The sequence below is a fragment of the Coregonus clupeaformis genome, chromosome 3 (assembly GCF_020615455.1).
Source record: "Coregonus clupeaformis isolate EN_2021a chromosome 3, ASM2061545v1, whole genome shotgun sequence".
NCBI lineage: Eukaryota > Metazoa > Chordata > Actinopteri > Salmoniformes > Salmonidae > Coregonus > Coregonus clupeaformis.
Window position 1 is genome coordinate 17789308 of NC_059194.1, and position 13722 is coordinate 17803029.

The following is a 13722-nucleotide window of genomic DNA, read 5'->3' on the forward strand; positions in this document are numbered from 1 at the left end:
AATTTCACCCTACAATTAGCAGGATGAATGTCTTCTATATCACCCTACATGTAGTATGATGACTATCTGTATATCAGTCTACAGGTTGCATGATGATTGTTATCTTTAATATCACCCTACATGTAGAATGATGACAATCTTTAATATCACTCTTCATGTTGCGTTATGTCTGTCGTTTATATCACCCTATATGTAGCATGATGACTGTCTTCTGTATCACATTACATGTAGCATTATGACTATCTTCTATATCACCCTATATATAGTATGATGACTATCGTTATATCACCCTAAATGTAGCATGATGACTGTTATCTTCAATTTAGTATCATACTATATGTAGCGTGATGACTTATATTTTATATCACCTTACATGAAGCATGATGACTATCTTTTATATCACCCTATATGTATCATTATAACAATTTGTTATATCACCATTCATTTCTCATGATGACTATCTTTAATATGACTTTACACGTAGCATTATAACTGTTATCTTTAACATCAACCTACATGTAGCATAATGACTATCTTCTATATCACCTTTCATGTAGCATGATGACTATCTTCTATATCACCCTACATGTAGTATGATGACTATTTTTATATCACCTTACATGTAGCATGATGACTGTTATCTTTAATATCACCATACATGTAGCACGATGACCATCTTTAATATCACCATACATGTTGCGTTAGGACCATCTTTAATATCTCCTTATATGTAGCATGATGACTTTTATCTTTGACATTACCCTACATATAGCATGATGACTATCTTTTATATCACCCTACGTGTAGCACGATTACTATCTTCTATATCACCCTACGTGTAGCACGATTACTATCTTTATATCACCCTGCAGATAGCATGATGACTGTTATCTTTAATTTCACCCTACAATTAGCAGGATGAATGTATTCTATATCACCCTACATGTGGCATGATGACTATCTTCTATATCACCCTACAGGTAGCATGATGACAATCTTTAATATCACCCTTTGTGTTGCGTTATGACTGTCGTTTATATCACCCTATATGTAGCATGATGACTGTCTTCTGAATCACATTACATGTAGCATTATGACTATCTTCTATATCACCCTACATATAGTATGATGACTATCATTATATCACCCTAAATGTAGCATGATGACTGTTATCTTCAATGTTACCCTACATCTAGCTTGATGACTATATTTAGTATCACACTATATGTAGCATGATGACTGTTATATTATATATCAACCTACATGTAGCATGATGACTATCTTTAATATCACCTTACATGTAGCATGATGACTATCTTTAATATCACCCTACATGTAGCATGATGACTATCTTTAATATCACCCTACATGTAGCATGATGACTATCTTTTACATCACCCTACATGAAGCATGATGACTATCTTTAATATCACCCTACATGAAGCATGATGACTATCTTTAATATCACCCTACATGTAGCATGATGACTATCTTTAATATCACCCTACATGTAGCATGATGACTATCTTTAATATCACCCTACATGTAGCATGATGACTATCTTTAATATCACCCTAAATGAAGCATGATGACTATCTTTTACATCACCCTACATGAAGCATGATGACTATCTTTAATATCACCCTACATGAAGCATGATGACTATCTTTTATATCACCCTATATGTATCATTATGACTATTTGTTATATCACCGTTCATTTCTCATGATGACTATCTTTAATATCACTTTACATGTAGCATTATAACTGTTATTTTTAACATCACCCTACATGTAGCATAATGACTGTCTTCTATATCACCTTTCATGTAGCATGATGACTATCTTGTATATCACCCTACATGTAATATGATGACTATTTGTATATCACCTTACATGTAGCATGATGACCATCTTTAATATCACCATACATGTATAATGATGACTGTTACCTTTAATAACACCCTACATGTTGCGTTAGGACCATCTTTAATATCTCCTTATATGTAGCATGATGACTTTTATCTTTGACATCACTCTACATGTAGAATGATAACTGTTAACTTTTATATCACGCTACATGTAGCATCATGACTATCTTTTATTTCACCCAACATGTATCATGATGACTATCTTCTATATCACCCTACGTGTAGCACGGTGACTGCTTATATATATGAAGCATTAATGTACACTACCGGTCAACATTTTTGTTTCCAACCGCCGTGTTTTTGTGAGACACGGTGTGGGTGAACAGATGATCTCTGCATGTGTTTTTCCCACTGTAAAGCTTGGAGGAGGAGGTGTTATGGTGTGGGGGTGCTTTGCTGGTGACACTGTCTGTGATTTATTTAACCAGCTTGGCTACCACAGCATTCTGCAGCGATACGCCATCCCATCTGGTTTGGGCTTAGTGGGACTATCATATGTTTTTCAACAGGACAATGACCCAACACACCTCCAGGCTGTGTAAGGGCTATTTTACCAAGAAGGAGAGTGATGGAGTGCTGCAACAGATGACCTGGCCTCCACAATCCACTGACCTCAACCAAATTGAGATGGTTTGGGATGAGTCGGACCGCAGAGTGAAGGAAAAGGAGCCAACAAGTGCTCAGCATATGTGGGAACTCCTTCAAGACTGTTGGAAAAGCATTCCAGGTGAAGCTGGTTGAGAGAATGCCAAGAGTGTGCAAAGCTGTCATCAAGGCAAAGGGTGGCTATTTGAAGAATCTCAAATATAAAATACATTTTGATTTTTTTTTTTGACAACACTTTTTTGGTTACTACATGATTCCATATGTGTGATTTCATAGTTTTGATGTCTTCACTATCATTCTACAATGTAGAAAATACTAAAAATAAAGAAAAACCCTTGAATGAGTAGGTGTTCTAAAACTTTTGACCGGTAGTGTAGTGCTTATGAACATTAACATAAATTGGAGTTTGTTTGACTCTTTCCTCTTTTAAGATATCTGATTACCATGGCTAATCATATCTCATATGGTGAAGGTCATAAAGCCTTTTTTCCGCAGTGTACACTGGAGAGGATAGCAAAGGAAAGGAAGTCATCAATAAGGGGATCGAACTCAGTAGAGAAGGTCTGTATCTGTCCAGAGGAGTCTGTTTGAATATTTGGTGTGTGATTAAGTGGGAGGTTAATGTATGTCTATTAATAATTCACCCTTAATGTTTTGATTGTAATTAGATGCTACAGATGTAGGATCTTAATTTTATCCTACATCATTGTTGCTGAGAATCTTCCTGCCCAGCAGGAAATGCCAACTTGTAGTGTATTCAAGGTTTAAAAAGTATTCTAAAGTTTGTAATTTCCACTTAAAAAATGTCAGACTTGATTTGCTCTAACAAAAAATGTATCAACCCCTACAAAAAATATCCATTAACTTTAATCCACATAATAATTCATATTTCCTGTTGCTGCAGGATTATTTTCCTGCTGTAGCAAAACTGGCTCAAATTAAAATCCTACATCTGCATAATTTGTAGAGTAAATCTGTATAATGAACCATTAGGTCAAGGTTGATTGATTGCATGGATTGGATGAGTAATGCTCTGGTTGTGCCCCTTTTGCCAGGCCTTTAAGATGTTATATGTGGACTCAGACAAAAAGTGTGGAGATTGGGTGAGGAAAGGGGAAATAATTGGTACAATGACACCAATGCAGTATGTCAGAGCTTACAAAGGCATTACCTCTCATGTTCATGTCGAAATGACAGACCCAAGCATGAACCCCAACACCATACTTCTGATAGAGACACCTTTGACTGTTAATGTACATCTCATCCAAATTTCAACCTAATGTCACCTTTTACAGCTTTATAATTGTAACACAATCACTATGTATCAACTGTTTTGCTTGTTGAACCGTCACTGTCTTAAAGGGATAGTGTGAGATTTTGCCAATTAAGCCCTTTTTACTTACCCAGATTCAGATTAAATTTGTATCTCTCTGCGTGCAGTTTGAAGGAAGTTGAAGGTAGTTTCGCAAGCCATTGCTAACTAGCGTTAGCGCAATGACTGTTCCCATAGACTTCCAGTCATTGCACTAAAGCTAATTATAATTTACGTTAACGCTAATTAGCAATTTCCTTTAAACTGCATGCAGAGACATAAAAATGATAACCATGAGTTCATCTGACTCTGGGTAAGTAGAAAAAGGGCTTGATTGCCAAAATCTTGCACTATCCATTTAAGAGCCATTAACATGAGCTTCTAATGTAGAATTACAATTCAATGTTCCTTAGCTCCACAATGGCAATTTGAAATTTGAAATTAAATGTGCTGCTTTGCTCTACATAAAGCAGTAGATGGCAGCAATGTATTATGATATTTCAAGGATGAAATGGCCAAATTATAATTGATAGACGGCATCTCTATTGCTCCTCTCTGACACTGAAATTGTAAGTATGAATGCATCCCTAAAAAGAAATAAAGCAAAAACAACATTTGCATTATTTAACTGCATTGCCATGAAAAATAAACAGTATCATGTATTCAACATTCAACGATATGTTGGCATTCTATTCGTTTTTCTTTACAATCCCTCTAACATTGAAGAACATCTAGTTATGTTCCATGTTGGCTTGAATATTGACCCTCAGCCGCTTCTGAACAGATTGAATTAGAAATAAATTCGCTGGCACTTCTCCTGTCCCCCCATTGAGAAGGGGGATTGGATCCTTCTCAAAGGGATTCTGGCCCCATAATCCAAATGAACACCCCCAAAACCCCAACTTTTCAGGGCACCGTGCACCAACACTCCCCTGTTGCCTGGGTTCTCCAACTAACCTGGTAGTCGGTTAGTAGATAGGCTACCTGGGCCTGAGTTTCACTCTCCAAAGGTGGGCTGCTGATTAATTGAGGCTGAGGATGTATGGCCTGCGCTGCCAGATTCTAAGTGCAGATGCTATGATTAGAGAAAGAGCTCTCCATCTTCACCTAGTGCCTCATTATCTATGTTGCAAATGTGGCCAAGGAGCAGCCACACCTCTAAAGCGTTATTCCAGATATTTCTCGTGTTGACAGGCAAGGCTATTTTTGATGTTATCCACTCATTAATGCACCTTAACCACTAGTTAGCATGGTTCAACTTAATCTTACCCTATCCCCAACCTTAACCACTAGCTGGCATGCCCAGGGGCGGACTTTGTGATTTGGAGGCCGCAGGCATCGGCCAGTCTGATGTAACATCCAATCAAAATCTTGCCACTGGGAGCCAGCGGACCATTCAAAGCATTGATGCAGTACAAAATTCTCCATATCTCCAAGGGAGGTGTGAAAGCTACTACTGAAAAGCGAAATACTACTACTAAGCCAACATATGGAATGGTTTTAAGATGGAAATACCAAGGATAATTTAGCCATTTGATTTTGGTAGGTATATAGAAAAATACGTATATAGGTAAGTATACAAAAAAATTAAAAATATATATTTGATGAAACTTTGAATTTAGCCTTACTGCTATTAGCCCAAAGAAACGCATTGAATAACAGATTCATACATTAAAAAGCAGATAGTCAATCATTTGTATCAAAAGGAAGTATGTTTTGTGGTCCTTTGTAGCTCAGTTGTTGGAGCATGGCACATGTAACGCCAGGGTAGTGGGTTTGATTCCCGGGACCACGCATAGGTAAAATGTATGCACGCATGACTGTAAGTCGCTTTGGATAAAAGCATCCGCAAAATGGCATATATTATATTTTATTGAAGTGTCTGTCCTATATCTGAGAGATATAAGAAAGATTTTTCTAACATTTCTTTTACTGTGAAATTACCTGTATACCTTTGACATGGAAAATCCCTATTCACTTCAATTAATTTTTCGGCCCGGTACCGGGTTACCTTCAGACGAGTCTCGTGACACTTGTGGGGGTCGTAGTGGAAAACGGAGAATATCATGTTCTTGAGTCTCATCTTTCCATAGAGGGGTCATATCATTAATTTGTAGGCCAAACAGATATTTCTGTGAGAAGACTGATATTTGAGATGTCTCCTGGTCAGACAAACACCGCTGTAGCTCTGCAACATTCCACCGCAGATGCGGAAGGCCGACATCTGCGGACGCAGAGGATTGAAACGCAGCCCATGCAAAAAAGAACATATCTCCAGCTTAAACAGACAGATTTTGACAGGGATTTTTTTAGTATTTATTTATTATGCCTCGAGCGCAGCATGGGATGGCCTCAAGCGAAAAAATTATTTTAATATATTTTGTAATTAATTTAATTTAAAAAATATGCCCAGCTCATCCGCCAGTGAGCAAGGAAAAGCAGCTAACAAACCCTTGAATGAGTAGGTGTGTCCAAACTTTTGACTCGTACTGTATGTGTGTTTGATGACGACGTGGGGTGTTTTAGGAGTTGTTCATCTGCATGTACAGTATTGCCAGAATATCTAGAGAAAACAAAAGTCTTAATTCCTCAGGAAGTCAAACTAGTCACTTATGATTATGGTGATCACACTCCGCAGATGGGAGGGGGCGAAATTGAGGGAGAAGAAAGAGAGTGTGTGTGGTGGAGTGTGTTGTAAAAATTTACATTTACATTTAAGTCATTTAGCAGACGCTCTTATCCAGAGCGACTTGGGAGCGAGAGAGAGCGAGAGAGCGAGAGAGTGTGAGAGAGAGAGAGAGAGTCTGTGGGTCTCTAGTGTTCTCTCCTACTGCTAAATTGGGATATCTCTCAACAATAAGGCATATTTCAAACGATAGGAACCCTTCAGAGATAAGGCAGATTTTTTTTACGAGCTCTTCCAAAAGCATATAAACCACTGAATAGCAATAGCCACCTGCATATTGTGTGACTGGATTAAAGCATCCCAGGGGTATAGATTGAGAAGTGTTTGCTAACTGATTGAACTAGAACGATTTAAGAGAAGTCTGGACTGTATCTAAGAGGCACAGGGCAGCCTTAGGTCTAGTTTATGCAAAAACATAGCATGAGACTTATTTAGCATGTATTCTTCTGTAGGTTATGGAGAGGTCTCGGTGGGGCCTCAGGCCAATTACCATATCTCATAATTCCACCAATTTTTTAAAGATTACTTCTGAGGAGAATCTTTGTGACAGCTGTCCCCAACACTGTTGTCATTATGCAGACAGAGATGTTCAAAAATAAGAGATCCAAAACACATGTGGGGGCGAGGAGACCAGAGAGACCAGAATAACCGTAGATTTCACAAAATGTTCCCTCTTTTCATCGACCGGCACACCATATTAATCTTTAACCAAGCAAAGCCATCACATATTACTGCTTAATTTCTGAACAAAAAAAAACACGTTACACATCTAAATTGCCCTCCCAGTATTTTCTTTCCCTTTTTCAGACAGAGATAAAACAGGCATTTGCAAAGTGAAAAGCTATGCTAGTCTGGTGTGACAACATCTCTCTGTGTTCCTCCGTTATCCTATTCTGATGGCCGACTTTATCTGAGGGTCCATGCTGAGACGTGAAAGCTACAGCTTAATTCTTATCAATACTTCATTATACAGTATATCACATCACCATCCATACTATGAGTCAACCACATTAGGAGCAGCGTTTGGGTGATTTAACACTCCCAGAATGGAGACATACATTCTCATCCCATGCTATAATGCTCATCTCTCTGAGGAAAAAAGGACCTTTCAGTGTTCATAGTTGATAGAGCATATTCAATATCACCAGTGATTGGCTATGTGGCAATATGGTCCTGCCAATTTACAGTACCTCAGGCATTCAGTCAGTGCAGGGGGTCCGGAAAGTTAACTGTTATTAAAAATAAATATCCCTAAAACGTCAGTTGTCCTGTGTGGGGATTCACTGTATATTGAACGGTATCATTGCGAGTTAATATCTGCATATAGTTTGTGTTTAGTACCATGCTACTTTTACTACCATGTCCTTGCCTTCAGAGTAGTTCATGGTGTTGTCTGGTTTAGATTCTGTAAGAGCTTCATGAGTAACATGCATGTTTTAGGCACATAATACATTTTTACAAATGAACCATTGAATTCACAACTCTAAATTGTCCTGATATAGCCTCCCCAAGTTGTGAACTTGAAGCCATTCGTTTGGAGTCTGGAAGAACTGTAATTATATTATTTTAGAACCTACCCTGATGATTATAAGGAAATGCTCTAGATCTATCATACAGTTGCATCTCAACCCAGGACCCATTTTTATGTAGTGTCATTTTACATTTTAGTCATTTAGCAGACGCTCTTATCCAGAGCAACTTACAGTTAGTGAGTGCATACATTTTTTCATACTGGTCCCCCGTGGGAATCGAACCCACAACCCTGGCGTTGCAAGCACCATGCTCTACCAACTGAGCTACACTCCCAGCTGGGCAGTTCCCTGCAATCCACTTAGAAAGTATAATTTATCTGGCTTCGTCTATACAGGCAGTTATTTCAGACACCTGCCATGATAAATGAGTGAACCTATCGTTAAATACATAATTACATCTCCATACACAAACATTTATGCACGCATGACTGTAAGTCGCTTTGGATAAAAGCGTCTGCTAAGTGGCATATTATAATATTATAATAATATCCCCCATGTGATCAACTCGGGGCTATTGTAGCATTAGAATGGGATTCTTACAATACAATTATCAAACATTCCTGTTGTGGACAGTGTATCGTGCATAAGTTAAACAAATCGATTGAATCAGACCTGCATTGCGGTAAATCCACATCATTATGACCTTGTATCTTCCCTGCCAACATGTTGTTGTATGTAACTTGTACGATGGTTGGTGTCTGAGACCGAGGATGTCCTAATATGCACACCTAATATGCATGCAGTTAGCTCAGGATTTTAACAGACAAAGTCAGGTAGAAAAAAAAACGGACTCACTCAAGCTTTCAATCTGTGCTTAGCTCACTTAACTTCACAAGGAAATAAAACTATTGTGACCCACTAAAATAAAGAAGCTTAAAGCATCAACCCTTTTAGGAAGACTGTTGCATGTTGTTTTTCTCTAATCTGGCGATTTACTAAACTAATGGTTGTCTTTAGAATTTCTACCACTTCTCAGTTCCCTGCTGGGCAGGGGATGGCTGCTTTGTGTTCTACCACTTCTCAGTTCCCTGCTGGGCAGGGGATGGCTGCTTTGTGTTCTACCACTTCTCAGTTCCCAGCTGGGCCGGGGATGGCTGCTGTGTGTTCTATCCCTTCTCAGTTCCCTGCTGGGCAGGGGATGGCTGCTTTGTGTTCTACCACTTCTCAGTTCCCAGCTGGGCAGGGGATGGCTGCTTTGTGTTCTACCACTTCTCAGTTCCCTGCTGGGCAGGGGATGGCTGCTTTGTGTCATACCACTTCTCAGTTCCCTGCTGGGCAGGGGATGGCTGCTTTGTGTTCTATCCCTTCTCAGTTCCCTGCTGGGCAGGGGATGGCTTCTTTGTGTTATACCACTTCTCAGTTCCCTGCTGGGCAGGGGATGGCTGCTTTGTGTTCTACCACTTCTCAGTTCCCAGCTGGGCAGGGGATGGTTGCTTTGTGTTATACCACTTCTCAGTTCCCTGCTGGGCAGGGGATGGCTGCTTTGTGTTCTACCACTTCTCAGTTCAATGCTGAGCAAAAAAAAAAGAAAGTGCAGCCAGGAGTTAACAAAAATTCAACATGTATCACATGCAATGCACAACATTGTACAGGTGTGGCACTTAACTATTATACAATATGCTCAAGTAATTGAGGTTACCATAGCAATACACATGGAACTACATCATGCTCAAATAAAGGGCAGGTCAGCAAAACATTTCTCCAGTCCAGCTAATTAGATAGACAGACTGTCCGGTTGTATGAGATTTGAAGTGTTTTATGGTTAATGAAGGCACCACCTGCAATGAACCCATTCAAAGATCATCTCAGGCTTTTATTAATGCATGAAGCCTGGCTGGGCGGGCATCCCTTCCCCCCACCCCTCCAAGAAACACATGATTAATGGTCTTCCCCCAAATTGCATCAGTTAGCCAGCGTTATCTGGTATTTGTCTTTACAAGATGGTATCGAATTTTGTGACATCATGCAGAAAATGAACTGTCATGTGCGCAAGCTCTGCACTGAATGAACGCTGATAATACCTTCTGAGCCAACTGTAATAAATAATACAGGCCGACGAAGAACAGGCTGGGCAGACAAAGCACTACCACAATGTCTGGCCTCCTTTGAAATGAGAATGTTAATCTTGTGAGTGGCTTTAAAATTCAACTTCATATTCATAATCTCCAGCACCACCCCAACATCAACATATATGAAAATGGTGCATTTCTATGTTTTGTGATAAAAAAGATAAGAGGAAGATAAGTGTTTCCAATTACATCATTGGTGTGCATCGTGTGATTTTAACAAATTATGAGAAGGCATTGCCTACTAATTGGTTGATGATGTCATTGGAAACACTTATCCTCTATCTTCTTTACTACAAAACCTAGAAATGTGCAATTTTCACATATGTTGATGTTGGGGTGGTGACATTTCCCTTTAATACGAGTGGCTCACTCCTCATTTGTAAAGATATTTTGAACAGAGGTCTTAGTGAAGAAGAAAAAAACGATCAAGCTGTTCTAATGTTTGCAAGGCCTAGATAATGGGGTCATAATGTTTTCTTTACATGCGTTGTGGAAATGTGTTACAAAAAGCATAGTGATAGCCAGCTCTGCCTTTGTCGTGCTAAATGGATACTTAAAGTCAGATTAACATCCAAGAAGCAACATCTAACATGATGAATTTCAAGTACGTTTTTTGCACCGTCTGGAGGCCATTATATTTCCCCAAGGACATCAGAATAGCAATACAACTAGCTCTTAGAACATTGTCTATTTACATACTGATCTGTTTGGTGGGTTTGATATGGTTTCTCACTCAGAATATTGTGACTCTTTAATTCTTTAATTATAAATGTTACTTGTAATATTCTGTGGCTTTTCAACTTTTATCCTCATGGTGCAACAGAAAGACAACTTTCAATATGGCGAAAAAAATATATTTAAAACCACAAAGCATCACTACTCACTCCGATTTCAAGTTAAGGTCATTCATGTTGATCTTTTGTTTGTGCCATTTCTGTTTTTTGATGTGTGTTGTTGCAATAGGGAAGTTTATGCAATAGGGAAGTTTACTTTTCACTAGGGAAGTTTACTTTGCATGACTCATTCTGCAGTGGACTATTATGGAAAAATGACACAATCAAATCCTAATCAAATAAATGTGTCAGTGTCAGTTGTACAATTGTAAATTAAGTCAAAGCTTATCGGTTCAACAACTTTAGAACCTCCAAGGTTGTATTTTATATGGAACAAGAATTACGCAGATTAAGCGGTGCCATATTTTTCAGATGAAGAGTTTTTAATTTATACTTGAGTTATCAGTTTTCATAGCGATCAATAAGTAACTCAATGCACGTAATCACAATATAAAAGCATTTTATCGATAGTCACATGATGTCTCTGGAAAAATATAAATTCTCAAGTTCACAGGTAGAAGCCAGAACACACTTCATATGAATGGTGTGTAGGCTGTTTTGATCTAAATGATGGGGTTCTTAGTGATGACATCAGGGGCTCTGCACTGGTGATAGGTCAGGTACGGTGTCACGACCAAGCCACCTGCCTGGAATCACCTGTAGAACATGAGAGGGGCAATGCCTTTCCAACACAGTCTTTCACCTGCACCTGTCAAGACGGATTTGTCGGCAACGGCATCACCTGTTATGACCTCAAGATCTGCGAAAGTGGTTCCTGCTGTCATCAAGGTTACCGCTGGTTCTCTATACTGGGCTGTGTGGACGTTGACAAGTGTTCCCTTACTGACCAGCCCTGCGCCCCTCCTCAGGTATGTGAGAACACCCCTGGGTCCTTCAACTGCCTGGTGCCTCCAGAAAATAACCTCAGCTCAGTCCAGCACACCAGCACAAACGTGGACCCCCACTCTGTCCAGTTTGTGTGTGGGGACACAGAGTGTCTAGTGGGACAGGACTGTATCAGTATTGGTGGAACATCTCGCTGTGCAGACCCCTGCCAGCACTACTCCGTGCTGAATGAGGCCTGGCGTGCCACCAACTACAGGGGTAGTGAGAACTGCGACAAGGATATCAACTTTCAGGGCTGGTATCGCATGTTCCTGGGGGACACCAGTGTTCAGATGCCAGAGAGGTGTGTGCAAAAGAACACATGTGGTACCAGTAGCCCGATGTGGCTCACAGATCCCCATCCCCAGCTGTCAGACGGAGTGGTTCAGCGGGGTATCTGTGGGAGCTATGATAACTGCTGCCAATATAAACAAACCCCAATCCATGTCAAAGCCTGCTATAGAAACTACTACGTCTACAAGTTTGTCAGTCCAACATATTGCAGCTTTGCCTACTGTGCAGATGTCAACACTATGGTATGTGCTACCTGTAGAAACGATCAGACTTGTGTGAGTGAGGATAAGATCAACTGGAGATGTGAGAGGAAGGCTCCAGAGCTGGTGTGTGGGCGCAACCTCCTACAGGTGGGTCTAAGCAGAGCTCATCTGGAGGGTGCTGGTATAAACGCTACCTCTGCTCACCTGGCCGACCGGCGCTGCTCCGCCCACGAGGATCGTAATGGCATGGTGTGGTACCAGGTGGAGCGCAGGGAGGGACACTGTGGAAACACAGTGAAGACAAATGGCACCCATGCTGTCTACTCCAACAGCTTATTAGTTTATCCAGCAGATGCACAAAACAATTCTCCCCTTAGCTTTCCTTTCTCCTGTATCTGTCCTCTGGAAATAGAGACCAGCCTGGATGTGCCCATCAGACCGCATCTACCAACTGAAAATGCAGTTGTCGCAGTCGGTGCCAAGGCCAGAGCCTCCATGTTTCTGTATCGTAACTCCAACTACACAGAGCCTTACCCAGCTGGTCAGGCAGTCACTCTGCTTGTAGGTTCCACCCTGCATGTGGGCGTGTCCGTGGACGAGTCAGACCCAGAATTTTTTGTGGTAGTTCTAGACGACTGCTACACCACGGAATCCCCCAGCCCTGACAACCTCCTTCGATACTACATTATTCAGGACAGCTGTCCAAGCAATCGTACCCATGTGACAGTCGAGGAAAGCGCCTCATCCCTCCAGGCTCGCTTCTCTGCGCTTCTGCATGGGGGCTACCGTTACGTCTTCCTACACTGCCGCCTCAGCCTGTGTAACCACAGAAGCGCCTCCTGCTCTCCAGTGTGTTCCAGGAGGAAATCCCGATCTGTGGCCAAGTCTGTCTCCCTCAACCCCCTCACCATTGGGCCAATCACCTGGGCCCAGAGTCTGGAATGACCTCCAGCACCTCCCCCACCCCTCAACCCCATTGTCAACCCACTGGGCCCTCTCCCTCCCCAGATCTCCATTCCAACCAGCACAACCAATGGTCATGCAAGGGCAGCAAATTACTTTCTGCTATTATTGTTAATGAATTTATGCAATACAGTGTGGGATTTCATTGTACTGTAAATGTTTTATACACATAGACTTGCATTGTTTTTGAGGACCGATCATTTACTCAAAGAATTGCGTTAGTGCCAACCAAACCTGAGTTGCTCAGTGTGTATGCTGTCATTTGATAACGACAATAAATAACTATATGATAAAGAAAACATCACTGCTCATTTATTTTCTCTGTATCGCTCCCCACACTTGCACATAGAGACACCCCCCTCTATTTCCCAAGCCTGCAGCCATTTTCCAAAGCCATTCGTCTTAGACA

General features: G+C 40.6%; 1 protein-coding gene across 1 annotated transcript; it reads left to right on the forward strand.

Moving 5' to 3' along the window:
• The first annotated feature begins 10725 nt into the window (after positions 1-10725).
• Positions 10726-13295, forward strand: LOC121538207 (uromodulin-like). The gene is made up of 2 exons (XM_041846029.1): positions 10726-10739; positions 11552-13295. Exons 1-2 carry the CDS (start codon positions 10726-10728, stop codon positions 13293-13295), a joined length of 1758 nt encoding a protein of 585 aa, XP_041701963.1.
• The last annotated feature ends 427 nt before the right edge of the window (positions 13296-13722 follow it).